Source organism: Saccopteryx leptura, chromosome 7, assembly GCF_036850995.1.
Source record: "Saccopteryx leptura isolate mSacLep1 chromosome 7, mSacLep1_pri_phased_curated, whole genome shotgun sequence".
NCBI lineage: Eukaryota > Metazoa > Chordata > Mammalia > Chiroptera > Emballonuridae > Saccopteryx > Saccopteryx leptura.
The window spans coordinates 109250179-109269524 of record NC_089509.1 but is presented as its reverse complement, the minus strand read 5'-3'; the positions used below and the strand labels follow the sequence as shown (position 1 = coordinate 109269524).

The 19346-nt window shown below is 41.5% G+C and overlaps 1 protein-coding gene and 1 pseudogene across 3 annotated transcripts in view; one reads left to right on the top strand and one right to left on the bottom strand.

Annotated features, from left to right (window-relative positions):
* The window catches only part of NYAP2 (neuronal tyrosine-phosphorylated phosphoinositide-3-kinase adaptor 2), a 242646-nt gene that overhangs the window by 213213 nt on the left and 10087 nt on the right, over positions 1–19346 (bottom strand). For 2 of the 3 annotated variants that reach the window (XM_066345791.1, XM_066345792.1), the window contains exon 3: positions 16617–16855. In XM_066345791.1, the coding sequence (XP_066201888.1) occupies positions 16617–16822 (206 nt within the window). In that variant the 5' untranslated portion in view covers positions 16823–16855. Of the gene's footprint in view, positions 1–8191; positions 8268–16616; positions 16856–19346 lie in introns of those variants that run through there. The other variant, XM_066345793.1, reaches the window with a different exon arrangement.
* Positions 17899–18876, top strand: LOC136379045 (F-actin-capping protein subunit alpha-1-like; annotated as a pseudogene).

The window sequence follows — 19346 nt, the reverse complement described above, 5'->3', positions numbered from 1 at the left end:
AGTGGGAGAGGACACGGCCACTCCATAGGCATGAATTTACCAGGTGCCTACTTTGGCTTACTTTGTAAAACTGCAAGGGTTCTTTCATTATTTCTCCTAACAAGAATTTGCCAGCTAATGTATTAATTCAGAGACTGGATAGCAAGGGGATAAAGCCTGGTATGTTAGTGACTTGGCTAAAATTTTTTTGATTTCTACTCTCCCTTTCCACATTTCTGTTTACTTTATGTCTAATTTATTGCCATTTAATGCTTTGGTTTTCGGAGGAGTATGTCCTGACCACATTTAAATATCTCCCATTGAAATTTCATAAGTGCCTTGGTAGTCACTGCACTTACTTCTATTTACCAGTCTTCAATACAGAAGGCAGCCCCAAGGGCTTTACAATTCCCTCAAATTATAATTTCCCCCTTTTGTGGCCTTATTTTATATTTATTCTATGACCTTGACAAAATAATGATAAAGCATAACTCCGGAGGGTAGGATGTATTATGTAAGAGGACATGTGCTTTATTCAGAGATGATCATCGGGTTTGAATAATACAAATTGAGACTAGAGAACACTCACAGAACATGTGCAAAAGGGATGTTTGATTAAAATGAAGTACTTAATACCTGAGAAAAGTGATTTGATGAGAACTTGAATTCTTTGTCTCACTATCATTTTTTATTACAAAATAACCTTCTCTACGGTCCCTTTTTCCCAATCAATTTTCACGACTCTGAAAGGAATGAGGCCCACTCCCCTTTTCTCTAAAGTTCAGACACGAATGTGAACCAAAATGAAACAAGACGTTGACTTCGAAGTATATACGTCATGTCGGATCTGCAACGCACGGCATCGCGTGTCATCAAGTATCTTAGAAACCGTATGGTCTCAGAACGTTCACCTGAGACAACTGTATAAAAATACCTTCCTGATTCATGTGTAGTAAAAGGGTGAGGTTTTTAGTAACTAAACTGACTGCTCCCGGAGTTGAAAGTGGTGAGCGTTTCCACTACACACTGCTCCTCCTTCTCAGGAACTCACAAGAACTAACTCCAAGTTGGCACACAAGCTAGTCTTACTGCAGCAGGTGGGTTGTTCTGACCCTATTCATTCAAACAGGGTTTGACCTGTGTGACCAGGGTAACATAACATGCAAGCATGATGAAAGCACATCTTTGAAAACTACACATGCATACACTTGCCTAGAGGAAGATCAGACCAGGATCTAAAGCAGGGGTCCCCAAACTACGGCCCGCGGGCCGCATGCGACCCCCTGAGGCCATTTATCCGGCCCCCGCTGCACTTCTGGAAGGGGCACCTCTTTCATTGGTGGTCAGTGAGAGGAGCATAGTTCCCATTGAAATACTGGTCAGTTTGTTGATTTAAATTTACTTGTTCTTTATTTTAAATATTATATTTATTCCCGTTTTGTTTTTTTACTTTAAAATATATGTGCAGTGTGCATAGGGATTTGTTCACAGTTTTTCTTTTTATAGTACGGCCCTCCAACAGTCTGAGGGACAGTGAACTGGCCCCCTGTGTAAAAAGTTTGGGGACCCCTGATCTAAAAAATCTGTCCACTCATCCACAAGTTCACTGGGGCCTTGTCATTCTGTCCCCAGGTTACTCTTTCTACAACAGTTCATATGTGTATCCGGCCTGAACTAAGCTTTCATTCAACTCCGGGGTGACAGAGGTCATTCTGTTTTCATGTTAACTAGATCACAGTCTCTGTCTCACACCAAGATTGGCAATTGTGCCAAATTTAAGATAGAGGCTCTAGTTGATGGCAACATCCCCAGGGGATTGTGTTGACACCTTTAAGCTGACTTCTTTTTGGAACTCTAAGCCACATTGAAATGGAAAGGCTTGGGCAGATAGGGTCACTGCATTAAGGATAAACCCAAAGCAGCATTCCTTCCTAGAGCCCAATACCGTCCTAATCTTTCCTTCCTCCCCTCTAACGCAATCACAGCGCAGCACCGGCTCAGTGTCTCCGCCTCATTTCAAAATGCCCTCTTACAGGCACATTACCTCCTGGGAGACTTTTTTATATATATAAATTTGTATAAATTTTAATGGGTACATATGTACCCCAATAAATCAGGGTACATATGACAGAGCTCTTTCCCTTCCACGACAGTTCAAAAGTAGGGGCTTTTATGTTAGGGTCATATAGGAAACCCACGGACTTCCTGAGAAAAATCACCCGGTGCTGACTCAAACCCCAGCCTTTCACAAGAGCATATTGTATTGTGACTTTACAAAGGATCTGTTTGTAATAATGAATGCTTCTGACAGCTAGCCATGGGGAAGAGTATTAGTCATGGTATCCATCACTAAATAGAATTGTTCACGGGTAGAAACCAAATTAAGACGCTGTAATGAAAATACGCACGGAAGTATTTAGTTAGTCTGTTTCCCGTTGCCTTTTCTCTGCCTTGTCCTGGGCCTGCTCTCTGTGATGGAGATCCGTACACTACAGCAATGCTCTCACTGGCCTTTGCCAGCTCTGTATTGACTACACTTCTCCGGTTGTATTTTTTTAGCTGACACATTAGGCGGTGATGCTTAGCTGGATTACTTCCTTCCAGTTTATTTTTGGTAGATTGGTTTGCAGTGTCCATGGCTATTGCTTATCTCTCCAATTATCTGCGTTTTTTTCTGCAGCGGTGGTGGTATTCATTCGGACGGACATCATTCCTCCCCTTCACCTGTTTAGTCCAGTCTAACCTTGTGAAAAAAATTCCTCCCGAGTTAAGGGGAATTCAGCATGGCATGTATTATTGGGATTGTGATTTGAGTGGCAGCCGACCAACACTTAGGGCACAATTTATTTACCGGAATTGGACTAGACATCACTAATGCACACGGCAGATTGATGAGGCAGCTTTAGCGGACAGAGTCTTTATTAATGAGATTCAGTATGATTTGCTAAAAGGGCTTTTACTGGGCAGTCTTTCTCCGTCCCCTCCCCATCTCTCTTCATTCCATTTAATCTGTTGAACCATGTACTGTGTTTTGAAAATGTGTTTCTCTCCTCTATTTTCATTTGAAATAGCTAGGCTTTTTAAATAATTGTGCACAAGCTGAACCGAGCACGCACACACATACACACACCAGCTTGAAATTAAAGAGTAGCACAGAAGGTAGGAACTAAGAAAAGAAATCGAAATCCTAAGTTTTTAAGAAGTAAAAGTATAATTGTATGAAAAAAAGAGAAAGAATCTAAGAATAAAATTTGATACTTGAAAGAATTAATTTCTAGAAATGAATGAATGTGTCTGTCCTAACAGGGATTCTGAATCATATGGATTTTTTTTCTAAATGAGATATATTATCTCTATTGATCTCCTAAGTGTTGGGTGTTGCTGAGGTTTGGGGGCTTCAAACAGGGAGCAGCACATATCCAGAGAAAAGTCACAAGTTACTATTCTTTTAACCCTTTGTTTTATTAGCTAGAGGCCAGTAGGCAAAAGAGAATAATGTACGTTAATCACAATGAGTGTTTTTCTAAAACACTTTAAAAGTAACATAAGGGTAAATTATTTCAGAGTCTAGTCACACCCTGATCAAATGCTCCCTAGCCTCTAACTTTATACCTGGGAAGGGGAGGAAATGAAAATGACGTCATGACCCTTCTTTTGGGAGGAGAGTCCCTATGTACTCAGATCACAATAAGGATATTTCCTCATTTGCTTTTTTTTAATTTCTCCATGACTGTTAATGTTTTTGTAAAGCACAAAAGATCATATGTAACCCAAATAACATAAAATATTAGCTTCTGAAAGAATGTTTCCTTAAAAATGACCTATGCTATGACAAGTGCTTTCCACTCTTGTTTGGTCATTTATCTCTACCACAAATATTATTTTAGTGGCTATTATTAAACACACTCGAGCAATTTTTAAAGTTCATGTGACAATCTAACTTAAGCATTCTTGGAGATTAAGGATCACTCCACGAAAATTCTTAAAGACTCAAGATTCTCCATGCAATTCTGGTTCCCTCTGGAAACAGAGCCGGCTAGGTCAGTTACAATGATCGCATCAAGTAGTGGGCAAGAAAAAAGCACTCTTCCCCGTGCAAAAAAGGCCGTTAGAGGCTACCATGGGCCCAGCCTTCCCCATCACCTTCCAACCAATACAAAGCTGAAACTTTAGTAGCATTTACACCACGCGCGATGTTGAAAACACATTGCTTTCCAGAAGAATAGTCAAACCACACAGCATCTTTCTTTAAAAAATCATTTTAGATTGTTAGCTCTTAGAGATGTGTAGTAGTCATTTGAGCTTCACGATTCATTACTTTTCTTCTCTGTTTAGTGTTAGCTGGAATCTTAGAGCGCTTTCACAGGAAGTATGCACTGCCATGAAAAGAGTAAAACCTTCGCGGCTCATACGCCAAAAGGGAAAACTTTCAGGGTAGTTCCCTGAAAACATCTGGAAATTCATTAGTGAGTTGAATTTGAAGTATCACCTGCGATGCCAGCTCATTTCCTATCCCCTTGGGAGACTCGATGTCAGCACACCGAGGGAGTTAATGCAATCCGATCTGACACGTTTCAAAACCTACTATGCACAAGAGATGGCTTCTGTGCTCTTGGAAAGCAGTTTAATAATTAAGACTAAAATGGCCAATTTTTTGCATCTTTCTGAATCCATTCATATGCCAAAAATTCTCTCAGCCCTCATGCAATTTTAACTAGTTTAGCAGAAAGAACAAAAATTATGTGTGCATGGAGAAGATGAAACCAAATGATAGAGTAACAACTACACATGCCGGGGCTGGGTACTCATGCCATTTGCAAATGCTCAAGCAAATTATCCTGTTTATTTCCCTATGTTGGTTTCTACTGTAAATGAAGGTAGAATCATTTTGGACACGGTGCTTTATGTCATTATTAATGTAACCAACTTATGTGATGAAGAGAAGGCATTAACAATGACAATAAAAGCAATAATAGTCATAATAATGGCAGCTACATATTCTTTTTTTTTAATATGTTCTTTCTTCTTTTTCATATGAGAGGAAGGGAAATGGAAAGACAGACTCCTGCATGCACCCCAACTGGGATCCACCTGGCAACCCCGTTCTGGGGTTGATGCTCTGCCCATCGTGGCCATGCTCATAAGTGAGCTATTTTTAGCACTTTATGTACAGTCTCCACAGAGCCATCCTCAGCACCCAGGGCCAATGTGCTCAAATCAATTGAGCCATGGCTGAGGGAGGAGAAGAGAAAAGGGGGAGGGGAAGGGATAGAGAAGGAAGTGGTCACTTCTCCTGTGTGCCCTGACAGGGAATCAAACCTAGGACATCCGTACGCTGGGTTGATGCTCTACCACTGAGCCAACTGACCAGGGCTGAGCTACCTATTCTAAACAGCTACAATGTGTTGGCTATTTCATTAGTTGCCTTATATGTTGAATAATTTTTTCTCTTAATACAACAAAATAAGTACCATTCATAATTGACAAATGAATAAACTGAACCTTAAGAATTAAGGGATGTTTTATGGGTCTCACTAAAGCTTGGAAGTGAAAGGAGCTGATCCCACCTGTGGTCCTGACACTGGGATTCTCCCGCTACTCAGTTACACTCCCCTGTAGCCACACACAAACTATTGCTCCCAATTTCCATTTTGTAATTGGGTAACAATCCACAGGTTTATTGGAATACCCAAGAATAGAATAGGCATCCAAAGTGCATCAATTAGAAAATGATGTCTTCGTTATTGCAGAAAGGCTGTAAGTGAATATTACCAATGCTAATAATTGACTCTACACATGGTCATAGCTTTTTTAAAAAACGTCATGTTCTGCAGACCTCCATCTGCCTTTAATCTTGCTTCTTAGATTACAGGACTAAGACCATTATCTCTGCCCTAAACTGCACAGTGTCTGTGAGTATGGGTCATGGAGACCTCAGCGTCAAGATCACTGACTCCACTAGCTCGGTGCACAGGCAGAGACCTCAGCGCCAAGATCACTGACTCCACTAGCTCGGTGCACAGGTAGAGACCTCAGCGTCAAGATCACTGACGCCACCAGCCTGGTGCACAGGCAGAGACCTCAGCGTCAAGATCACTGACTCCACCAGCTCGGTGCACAGGCAGAGACCTCAGCGTCAAGATCACTGACTCCACCAGCTCGGTGCACAGGCAGAGACCTCAGCGTCAAGATCACTGACTCCACTAGCTCGGTGCACAGGCAGAGACTGCCAGGCAATTGTTCATTTGCTCTGGTCAACTACACACTTGCCTTCCTCTGGGTAAATATGTATATATAAAAATAGATGATCTTTCTTCTATCTTAAATAGGTGTGTGTGTCACCTTTAGTCTTATAAAAGTGTCACATTTTTACAAAATTATTTATTCTCATATATAATTAGGAAATACAAAGCATGAAATTCTTACAAATCAGAAAGCATTGGAAGCCTAGTAGCCATCTCAGACAGACTTCACAATGTGCAAAACCTTTCTCACCCAAGCCCTCTTTCCGCTGTCTTTCTCACCGGTTACTGGGAATGCCGTGCTTTTATCTCGCTCTCACACTTTCCATCCAATCTACCGGCACATTCTGTCAACTCGACCTTCAAAATGTATCTCCCATTCCACCGCAGACCTCCCCCATCCAGTGCCGCTGCTGTGGTCCCTGCCATCATTGTCCCTCCACACATTGGCTTCTATTCCCTCACAATAGATGTCCCTGATGCTGCCCGTGCTGCTCTAGATGGTGCAGAAGGATCCTTTTTTTACTTACAGAAGTCAGATTATGGCATCCTTTCTCTCAAAACATACACTGACTTCTCCTCTCATCTCAGCTGAGTGAAAGCCAGTCACCTCTGTGACCTAACAAGACCCGACCTCATGACTTCTGACCTGATCTTCTAATGATCTCCATCTCACTTCCTGTCTCCAGCCACATGACCTCCTGGCAGTTCCTCCAACATGCCAAGAACACTCCCACCTAGAACCTCTGTCCTAATGTTTCTTCTTCCTGGAAATCTGTCACCTGGAGATCCACATGGTTCTTCCCTCACTTCCTTCAGGTCTTTGCTCCAATGTCACATCCTCAATGAGACTTTCTTTTTTCCAGCCTACTATAATATATAAAATGACACCCTCCCCACAACCTGGGTGCCCATTCCCTAGTTGAGTTTTCTTTATAGAACTCATCACACTGTAACTGACTCTATACTTTGTTTATTGTCTGTCTCCTTCACCCTACCCCTACCAGGTTGTAAATCCTCTGAAGGCAAGCAAATGTTGTTTACTCTTTTGTTCACTGCTTTACCCAAGCACCTAGACAATGCCTGATGTGTAATAGATGGGCAGTAAGTGCTTAATGAAAACCTTTGTACAGAAACAAAGTAGCTCTGCAACACCTATAAACCTCAGCCTCATAGAAAATTAAGAAGCCTCCTTGCTAATGCTCGTCTTCACTGCTGAGCCACTTAATTTCTTATTCAAATATCAGGATGTGCTGAGTGGTACACTTAGCCTCAAATCAAAGACTAAAATGCAATTTGCTAATTAAAGTAATGGATTTTAAATGCTGGTCTTTTTATTTTTAAAACATCTATCTTCCTTGTACATCTTATCAAAAATACTCTTCAAAAAAAAGTTATATTTTTTCTTTGCTTCCTGGCAGGCTGGTTATAATTCTATTCTAGCATGGCCACGAATATTCTGCCATGCATTTCCAAATACGAATGTTCTTAAAAATAAGTTTTAACTAGGGGCATGTGCTTTGAGCAGAGATTCGTTTTGGGAGGGGGCTTGATTTTTCTTTTATCAATGGGTTAAAATTAATTTCAAGGTGACCGATCAATTTATAATGAAGATTTTTTTTTCAGATGCCTGCAAGTTTGACAAAAATCTTGGAGCATCTTATTGGCATGCGTGGTCTCTGTTCTTGCAGTTTCATCTGTTACATTACACAGGTTGCTGAAGCCATACTGCGTTTTGAGCAGTTAAATAAAAAAATCTCCTGACTCATAGCCTTGCTCCATAATAATTCCTGTCCCTTATTGGTTTTTCTTTTAAAAGAACATCTTACAAAAGCCATGTTTAGTTAAAGATTGAGAATATCCCTTGATAGCCTGAGGAGTATAAGAAACAGCCCTAGATGGAAAACTATTGCTCAATTCATTAATAACCATCTCTAAATATTTAACACTACTTCTAAAAGAAATATTACCTTACATTTTCCAAGGGGCTTCTTTTCAATCATTCACATCGCCATAGGTTTGGATGTTCAGAAGGTCTACTCTGCACTGCAACGTCCTCAGTTTGAGGAGAGATTAATTCTCATGCTGACTGACAGCCCATCTGGGGTTATGCTCTGAAAAGCCCCTCCCCTTGCCAACATCTGCCCATCTGAGCCATAGAATAGACACGGAGCTCCTTAAAATGAAAAGCCAATGTTTTTCATTTTGCGGTGTAATTACAGTTGAAACAACCAAAAGTATAAACAGCTCTCAAAAAGCTACATGAAAAGGAGAAGGATCATTGCCTTAACATGAACCATTAAAGATCCATTAAATAGGTGGCCTCTAGTCTAATCTGTCCTGGCAGGTGACTGAATGGAAAACCTAAAATCACCCCTATTACAACTAGAGATGTAATCTGACTTGTACGTAAATAGATGAATGTCAACAACATATGTATTCATTATCTTAGGACTGTGGTGACCCTGACTGAGAACAAGAGGCCAGAACACAGACTTCACTTTGACTTACAAAGTAAAATGGCACAACCATCAAAAGGAACAAACGTTATGTCCTTAGGCTACATGGAGAAAGTTAATATTTATGAGCGTAAGTGGTGTCCTTAGATATATGCTCATTAATATTAACTTTCCCCACCAGCGCTGAAAAAAAAAAAAAAAGTAGAACATTTTTAATAAATCAATTCATTTAGGATCAGTCTTGTAGATTTGGCTTCTGGCTTTCTAAAGAGCAGTCAGTGAGGGACGGACAAGATGAGTTATTGAAATTTCTCTTCTAATCATATGGCTCTATGAATAAAAATCGCCCCCTGGGTTTGATATTGTGACCAATAGTACTCCAATATGTGGATGTCTTGTTTAGTTTTGAAAAAAGAAAATTCAGATGCACAATTTTAACATAAAAACAAGCAAAGCAGCCAGTGGTCTTCAGAAATGACTAATAGAAAAGTGATTGCAATTAATCACAAACACAAGAGGAAGCTGAAATTAGAGAGGGTGATTAAGATACTGTCTGCTGTTTAATCTCACCCCCTTATCAACACATTAACCTTGTTTTCTCTGCCCGAGCACTGAGTCCTACAGCAAAATTAGGTCAGAAATTCACATCAGATCAGATCAGCTGATTCATTTCAGCCAGACCCAAGCGTGCAGCAGATTTGAGTTTAATTCCAGATAGAGGTACGGTTGAGGGCTTTGGGGGCTTGTTTCCTATATAGCATTAGCTAACTGGTATTTCTGTGCTAGCTATAGAGTATTTCCGAACACTCTAGGGCCAGATGCAGAGTATTTCTAAAATTAGTTGTGTTTCTAAGTGCTGGTTCATTTAACTATTCTCACTTAAACTGAGCAATGAGGCTGCACTATCTCTTTTGATATACAAATAGGTTATTTTACTTTTCTACATGCCTCTGTTAAAACAAACCCAGTGATGTCACCTATCTGTGACCAAAGTAGCTATATATGCTGCAATGAATGGCTACATCATTCACTAAAATGCACTTTAATAAATATTCTTTATTTCCATGAAGTCTTCGCCACAAATCATGAGTATGATTCCAGAAGCCATCATTATTTGAAAAGGATTTACGATACTGTTGCCATGTCTCTAATAAGAGCTCTCTGTGTCATTGTGTCTTTGGGTAATCATTTAAAATATAAACCCATTCAGAACTTTGGTATCATAAACATTTACTTTTTAGGTAACAATGTTTTAATAAAGGAAAAACAAATATGTTCTTTATTTTTCTTTTTACTCATTTTCTCTATGGTCTAACAAGTGGACTTTAGTCATCCTTTGTTTTTCTTTGAATAAAGAAGATACTAAAACCTTCGAATATAAATAACTTCAAAGTACCCATACTAATCTACAATTGCATGTATATTTAAAGGAGCTGTAAGTAATCTAATTTCATTTCTGACTGTCACTTTTAAAGAGGAAGTATAACCTCCTCTAGATCCCTTGAGGGCATCCAGAGGGAATAGAGACGTTCCTAATGAGCCTAAGTAGTCCTTTGTGTCAGAACCACTTTGCTAAAGTTGAAAGCTATCTTCCAGACTTGTAATGTTTGGAAGAATTTCAGTAATGTTTCATTTGTTTCATTAGAAAAAAAAATGCACCCTTTGCTATAATAGAACACATACTCAGAAAGACATGTACTGGAAACAAATTTTCTTGTTATTTATTTAAGGAATATTTTCTGTATTTTTTAACTGTAATTGAATTTATTGAGGTGACATTGGTTAATAAAACTTGTAGGTTTCAGGTGTACAGTGGAGAATACAAACTTATTTCAGAAGCTCATCATTTCTGCTGTTTATAGCAGAATTCTCTAAAATATATCATCCGTATAATGTATTGTGTGTTCACCACCCAAAGTCAACTCTCTTTTTGTCACCATATATTGGGCTCCCTTTACCCTTCTCACCTCCCTCCACCCCCTTTCTCTCTGGTAACCACTTGTTGTTTTTAAAAATTCTCTGTCAAATGGTAAAATAAGAAAGTGCAGAGATAAGTTCCAGAATCCAGGAAGAAAACTTACTTAAAAGGAAGACTCAAGCTTAAGCATGCTTTGGTATACCAGATGATCTTTTGATTGCCCATTCTCCTCAATGAATAGCCTACTTTATTTATAAACAAGGTGTCACCCGTAAGGAGTAAACTTACACACCAGGCCTTATGTTCACACGTACATACAGGGATTGCCTTACAGGTTGTTTGTGGCCAGACTCTGTTCTCGTTGTCCAGTTGCCTCCTTTTTTTTTTTTTTTTTTTTTTCCTGAAGCTGGAAACGGGGAGAGACAGTCAGACAGACTCCTGCATGAGCCCGACCGGGATCCACTCGGCACGCCCACCAGGGGCGACGCTCTGCCCACCAGGGGGTGATGCTCTGCCCCTCCGGGGTGTCGCTCTGCCGTGACCAGAGCCACTCTAGCGCCTGGGGCAGAGGCCAAGGAGCCATTCCCAGCGCCGGGGCCATCTCTGCTCCAATGGAGCCTTTGTTGCGGGAGGGGAAGAGAGAGACAGAGAGGAAGGAGGGGGGGTGGAGAAGCAAATGGGCGCTTCTCCTATGTGCCCTGGCCGGGAATCGAACCCGGGTCCCCCGCACGCCAGGCCGACGCTCCACCGCTGAGCCAACTGGCCAGGGCTGGTTGCCTCCTTTTTAATGGCTGATGTCTGTGCTGAGTCTATGTTTTGATAAACCCATCATCTGTCTTTCATAAACATCTCTTTTCACCCACACATACACATGACAAACCAGGGTTTGTAACCCATCTCAAGGGAGCTCACTTGTTTGAAGCTGTAGGTTTTGTGTCTTTGCTTTCCTATAGACTTCTTAATAAAAAGTAAATCTCATTTAACAGTGCCTGCACAAAACCATTAGAATTTAAAACAGCAGAAATGATGAGCTTCTGAAATAAGTTTGTATTCTCCATTAACTTTTCTCCTTTAAGTCTTTCTCTCTCTTTTCCACCAATTATTATTTAGAGCTGTTAAGAAAAGTCCTAACAATATCTTCATATTTATATAGAATTTTTCACCCCAAAAGTCTTTCTGGTAAAATTTCACTTGAGAAATGGAGGTGAAGGGACAAGAAAGTTTGTAGTGACACGTGCCTCAGGTGAGTTCAAAATTAAGGAATTGGCCTCAGAGGGCCTAGGTGACATAGAACCCTGAGAAAGTGATGACAATATTTTTTTTTCTAAGAGCTCAGTGTTTTAAGTGTCTCAGCTTCAGCACAAAGGGCACTTCAGCTCACATGTGATCCAGAAGGTCAATCACATGAAATCCTATTTCCATTTTTTAAGCAATCCTTGCCGGTCTGCACATTTCTGAAATTGCAACTGGCATATTTCACAGAGAATTACCATCAATGCCTTTCCAAGGTCAAATATGCCCATCTTTAAATTTTTAGCATTTGTATCCTATATCTTAAACTGTACTCTATAGTAGAGAAGGCATTCTGCAGACACGATAAAGAATTTTAATTGGTTAGACTGTGTTCATTAATGTCCTACTGAGTTTTCGCTACAACCTGACATCAACGACATGTTAAAAATATTAAAATACATGTGGCATTTAGATGAGGGTATCCTGCTTCTGTTGCCATCCCTGAACCCCCAAAACAACTGTGGGACCAGAATCTTCCTATGGAGTTTTCAACACTATTAAAAATACATATCCTATTAGGGATGTTGAAGCAATTCTAAAAATATACTGTGAGGATTTCTATCATATAGAAGGTTATTATAGTTTTAACTGTCAGAACCACAGGATACTGGTCACCATGTGAACAAAATATAATTGCATTTAACCATGACAGTGGGAACTGAGATGGGGTAACTTGAAACAGGCAGAGCTAGTCATGTCACAAAGCCATGCACTTGAGTGTCCTCCTCCTCTCCATTCATCAGTCGTTTTGGCTGCCTTGACTTTTCTTTCTTTTCTTTTCTTTTTTATGTATTATTCTGAAGCTGGAAATGGGGAGGCAGTCAGACAGACTCCCGCATGCGCCTGACCGGGATCCACCCGGCATGCCCACCAGGGGGTGATGTTCTGCCCGTTTGGGGCATCGCTCTGTTGCGACCAGAGCCAGTCTAGCGCCTGAGGCAGAGGCCGAGGAGCCATCCCCAGCGCCCGGGCCATCCTTGCTCCAATGGAGCCTCGGCTGCAGGAGGGGAAGAGAGAGACAGAGAGGAAGGAGAGGGGGAGGGGTGGAGAAGCAGATGGGCGCTTCTCCTGTGTGCCCTGGCCGGGAATCGAACCCGGGACTTCCACACGCCAGGCCAACGCTCTACCACTGAACCAACCAGCCAGGGCCGCCTTGACTTTTCTCTCTCCAGCCCCTTCCCCAACAATTTCAGACGCTGCTATGTTCTCACATGGGACATGGCTCCTGCTTCTGAAAATGAAGGACATTTGAGATGTCACAACAACTTAGGAGGCTTTGCTAGTATCTAACCCCTTCCAAAGATATTGGCACTTCGTATAAGAGTCCCAGAAAAATATTTGAGGGCAAGGCATAGGAAGCCATGGGAAGAGAAAATGATAGCGAGATACACCCTGCACCTTTCACTTCCTAGCCTGTGCAACAACTAGGAGCACAATAATGAAACGGTGTCTGGTGTATGATGAGCAGGGTCTGAGGCCTCTTTATACCGGGTTACCCATTCATTTATTCGTCATTCAATCATCCACATACTGTGGCCTCCCATCTCCTACACTGGGTGAGCAACCTGTGCTCCTGAGATACTGGAGATCCCATCATGTCCCACCTACTCAAGGACCTAATACCAGTAATTTTTCTTCACTGTTTTGAGTCATTAGCATTTCCCTTTCTAATGCCATCTGAGTATTTTAAATAAGCTATTTTTTCTCTCTTCTTTTTTTTTTTTTTTTTTTTGTATTTTTCTGAAGCTGGAAACCGGGAGAGACAGTCAGACTCCCGCATGCGCCCGACCGGGATCCACCCGGCACGCCCACCAGGGGACAACGCTCTGCCCACCAGGGGGCGATGCTCTGCCCCTCCGGGGCATCGCTCTGCCGCGACCAGAGCCACTCTAGCGCCTGGGGCAGAGGCCAAGGAGCCAACCCCAGCGCCCGGGCCATCTTTGCTCCAATGGAGCCTCGGCTGCGGGAGGGGAAGAGAGAGACAGAGAGGAAGGAGAGGGGGAGGGGTGCAGAAGCAGATGGGCGCTTCTCCTATGTGCCCTGGCCGGGAATCGAACCCGGGTCCCCCGCACGCCAGGCCGATGCTCTACCGCTGAGCCAACCGGCCAGGGCTTTTCTCTCTTCTTAAAAGAAAAACATATTTTCACCATAAAGCCCAACTTTCCCCTTCAACTACCCTTTATATATTTTTGAAATATTTTTTTTTTATTTTTGAAATATTTTTAACCTTAGTCTTCAAAGTAGTTTTTCCTATTTTGTTTTAATTTCTTTCCACCCACTGTTTTTCATGAACACAATCTCAGTGTTTTCTCCCCACAACCCTCCATAGAAAGTGTTCTCGTCAGCACCACCAATGTGGTCAAAGGCATTGCTCAATTCTAAGGCTCCAACGTACTTGGTCTATCTGTTAAACCTCTCTCTCTTTTAAATCACTTTTGTCACTTCCCTGAGAGGCATCACCCTCCTTTCTGGTTCTTCTCCTCTCTCACTGGCTGTTCCTACTGGATTCTTCTCCTGTCCCTCTCATGGCAGCAATTAGATGGCCCAAGGAACAGTCTGATTGTTCTTATCATTGCTATAGAATTTTTGGTCTTAGATATTCTCAACTAGACTCATGACTGTGAAATCTATAGATTAAAATGCTTATATCTTAATCTTTGCTTTGATCTTAAGCTTTGATCTCCACCAAAATTTCTGGATCCAGCTGTCTATCTAGAATTCTCCACTTGGAGAATGATCATTTCATTAAGTGGAAACACTATTCTTCTAGTTGTTCAGGAGGAAAAAAAAGTAGCAACATCAAAAAGAAAAAAAACAACAACTTGAGAACCATCTTCAGTTCCTTTCTCCTTCTCAATTCTTACATCTCATCTCTTAGAAAATTCTGACGATGCCTATAATTTGATCACTTTATGCCACCTTAACTGCTATCATTCTGGTCTGAATCACCATCATTTCTCACCCAAATTACTGCAAAAGCTTTCTCTTTGAATATCTTACATCCCGCTATCTATGCCCCACCCATCTATTCAATCGAACAAAAACTGTAATCCTTCTAAAACATTCAGTGAGGGCATGTCACACCTCTGCTTAAAAATCTATGACCATTTTTCTCCTTCAGAATAAAACATAAGCATTTATAAGACTCTCTATCCCTGACCAGTTGGCTCAGTGGTAGAGCATCAGCCCAGACTGTGAAAGTCGTTTTTTGATTCTCAGGGCACACAGGAAAAGTGCCTATCTGCTCCTCCACCCCTTTCCCTTCTGCTTCTCTCTCTCTCTTCTCCTCCCCTCCTGCAGCCATGGCTCAATTAGAGTGGGTTGGACCTAGGCACTGAGGATGGCTCCACAGCCTCTACCTTAGGTGCTAAAATGGCTCTGATTGCAATGGAGCAAGGGTCTTTGATGGGCAGAACATCACCCCCTAGTGGACTTGTCAGGTGGATCCCAGATGTGGTGCATGTGGGAGTCTGTCTTTGCCTCCACTCCTCTCACTGAATTAAAAAAAAAAAAGGACTCTCCGTTATCTGGTGGCCCACTACTAATCTGATCTTACATCCTTCCAATCTTTGCCTTGGTCACTACCTGATGCCTTGTTCTCCTCATGGAATGCATTGAACTTGGCTATTCCCTCTGCTTAGAATTCTCTTTCAACCGATAGCTGTATGGTTCACATCTCTGGCAGTACATTTCTCATATAAAGTTAATTGTAATGAAATGATCAAAACAGTGCATCCTTACCTAGCTTATTTCTAAGCATGAATAGTTCATCTTAAAATATTTCCTTTTCTTTAATAACACAATGTTCACACAGAGTAAGCAAAAGCATTAATGTTATATTTAATGGAAAAAAAAACCCCACCAACCAGTTATCAAGATAGCTTAACTATTATTATTCAGCTGTGTAACTAATAGATATGAATTAATTTTCTAAATTCTGCATCTTTGCACTTAGAAACTGAAGACTCCACTGAAGAAACAGAACTCCATCAAACACTTGTCTTTACCTGTACCCTTCCAAACACACACACACACACACACACACACACACACACACACACACACACACACACACACTCTCTCTCTCTCTCTCTCTCTCTCTCTCTCAGTGCCCCAGGAAACTCAGCCTCAGTCTGGCAGCTGCACTCCAGGGCTACCTGACTTGGAGCTGGAGGTTTTGTAGTCCAGGAGTCATTTCATTTGAACAAACCTTGCATCACGTGGTACCAGACAAGAGCTGTAATAATCATAAAATTCTGTACTGAGAGCACACATGGGGGGTCCATCTGTCTTTAGAGGCTCACATAATTCTAACAAGAATGAGTCCTTTTCTAATCTGGGGAGAGGATGAACTCTATCGTAAAGTAGGAACTATAAACAAAGACCACTAAAGCTGGGGATTCTCATCAAGTGTTGGCTATTAAAGCATTAGTGGGTTCCCTTGGGCTTTGATCAAGAGATTGTACAGTATGAACTTTTATTTAGAGGAAATGGGATTCTCTTGCCACGCCATCTGCCTCTCCAGAAGCATAGCACATCAGTTACTAACTGTGGTACCTGAGGCCAGGGTCCTGTCAGTAGGATGGATTGCATTTTTGTTAGAGTTGAGGTGCCATTTTCACTTTGCCCCATCAAGTCTACCATGGACAGTCCCTTTCTCGACCAGGCGATTACATCACAGCCTTTGCACCACTCACGGATCGAAACACTTTTATTTATATTTACCGTTTGATGGCTTCCTCTTGCCTCCGGCGTTTTTCATTCTTCTCCTTCAAGTAGGCCAGGTTGGTTTCATTCCTCAAGCGGTCATTCTCTCGAGCGATGTCGGAGGCATTCTGAATAACCAAGCCATCGTAGGCCTTCATCCCCATGTCCTCCACGTACTGGAGAAATGTGTCCAAAGGGTCTTCCTCAGGATTAGAACGCATCATCTTGGAGGATCTCACGTGAAGAAGGAACGCTCCCTGTAGGACGAGCACACGTGCGGATATAAGTTTCTGTTTATTCTCCCCAATATCTTGTCAACCCCCAAACTCCAACGATGAGGGTAGCATCAATTTGGAGACAAGGTCTCATTAGAAATGATAAGCAATCAGAATATTTAATATAAATATTAAATAAATGTTGCCTGAGTAGCAAACAGTTCCTCAAAACAACAAATCAGCAGGTAAAAGAACAAAAGGTTTGCCCTGAAAGGTAACATAAGGTGGCAAAGATAGTGCAGGACGTGAATAAAAAAACATTCGGTTTATGTAGTTAGAGCCATGATTTTGTTTCTCAAAAACATATTCTTATACCAACAAGACAGAGATGATTCAAGCTTCATTTATTTCTGATCACCATAAAGACTTTCCGTTCAATTTCAAGTAAAATGATACCACTATTTGTAAGAAACATGCTCATCATGCGTTTTCCTTCAGTTTTAATTCAGTTTATGAATTTGCACTATCCATGCAAAATATGGCGGTTATCCAGGAAATGTGTGTTTCTGATGTAATTTATTTTGACAGTCATCCCTTTTGATCCTCCACTATTTTTCTTTTTTTAGAAAATTTTATTTAGAAAATTAAATTTAATGGGATGACATTGATCCATGAGGGTGCACAGGCTTCAGGTAAACATTTCTGTAGCATTTGAATCGTTGATTATGCTGTGCACCCATCACCCAACATCACCTCACTTTCTGTCACTGTAGACTTGTCCCTCTTTACTTCTCTACCCCCCTCCCCCCACAACCCCTCCCCCTGAAAACCACATCACTTTTATCTACATCCATGAGTAATCATTTTAATATCACACACCTGTGTGTGAAATCACATAGTTCTTAGCTTTTTCTGATTTACTTATTTCACTCCATATAATGTGCTCAAGGTCCATCCATTATTTTTTTAAATAGTTGCCTACTCCGGTCTGACACTGTGACTCAAGTATCATAGATCACCAGGTCCACTTTAATCCCGAGCAGTCTGGTAGTTCAAGCAGAGGTAACTGTGGTTATCATGGCTGCATGGAGGTACGAAGATTTAAAACCTCAGCCACACCCTCGGCCTCCCTCCTGCCCTGCCCCACATCCCTGGATCAAGTGTTGGATGAGGAGAAGGCACCCATAGCTGCTAACTTAATCAGTCATGCACCCCCAGGGAAATTCAACGAAGTATTTCATGATAGCCAGCTACTACTCAATAATAACCGTCTCCTCAAGGGAGAGGCAGCACATACACTGCCTTTTGTAGCAGGGATCAGCTCACGCCTGTGAAGATAGAAGGGTATGAGTGAGGATCAGGTCTTAATTACAGAACACGGTGACCTGGGTCATAGCAAATTCTTAGATCCAGGAAACAAGATCTCCTTCAAGTTTGATCACTTATGGAAAGAAGCAAGTGACCCCCCCCACCCCTTGGCTAAAGGAAGTAGATGGAAGTCTGAAGTCTTAGAGAAAACCCTGTGATGGCACTTTAAAGGCCTATGTGACAGTTTATTATTGCAACGGCTTCCATACTATTTAGGCTAAAACTATAGATGGGCAACAGACTGTTGCTGCATGTATTGAAAGTCACCAGTTTCAGCCTAAAGACTTCTGGAATGGTCGCTGGAGATCAGTCTGCAAGTTCACCATCCCACCACCCAGAGCCCAGGTGGTTGGAGTTCTTAAGACTCAGGTGCACTATTCGGAAGATGGCACCGTTCAATTGCTTAGTCAGGAAGAGGTACAGGATTCAGTGACTGTTTCAAAAGAGTCCAAACTTCCCAGGAGGTTATTAAAATAACAGAGCATACAGAAAATGATTATCAGACAGCAATGAGTGAAAGCCATCAATGTCAGATGCCACATCCAAGCCCTTGTGCCAGTAACTTCCAGTTCCCGGCACCAAAATCCAACACGATGCTCAGCTGTAAGATTGGCAGAGGGATGCAGAATGCTTCAAAGCTGAATGTAGGATTCTTCAGAACGTGTTTCCCACAGCTATGGTCATATGAAAAATGAGTGATTTACAGACAAGAGTGATGTTTTGCTGGGGCTTTCAAAGTTAACAGGTTTTCTAGCCTCATGGAATACTCTTGAACCCATGGCATTGTCTTGATAATTTTGTGTTCTTTGCCTTGTACTTTTCTGTTTTCACTATGTCTACTTGTAAAAAAATTTTTTTTTTTAAATTCTGCCGCATTTAATGATAGAGAGGTCTATCCTGGAGTCATTTTACTGTTTAGAAAATTATTCTCACCATGAAGCCCCGTTATTGATATAGACAGGTAATATATCCAGTGCTTCTCTACCCCTGTCCCTCAGACCACTCCAGATACTTCCCTGGTTTATATTAATCCACCAACAGCTAAAAGGGGCTGTGCTCCTACCAATGGCAGCAGGATGCAAGCACACTCATTCTTCTCTCTCCGACCTTGCCTGCCACTAGTTTTGAAAAGTTTGGATGGGGGTGTTTTAGGTCCTCTTGTTGG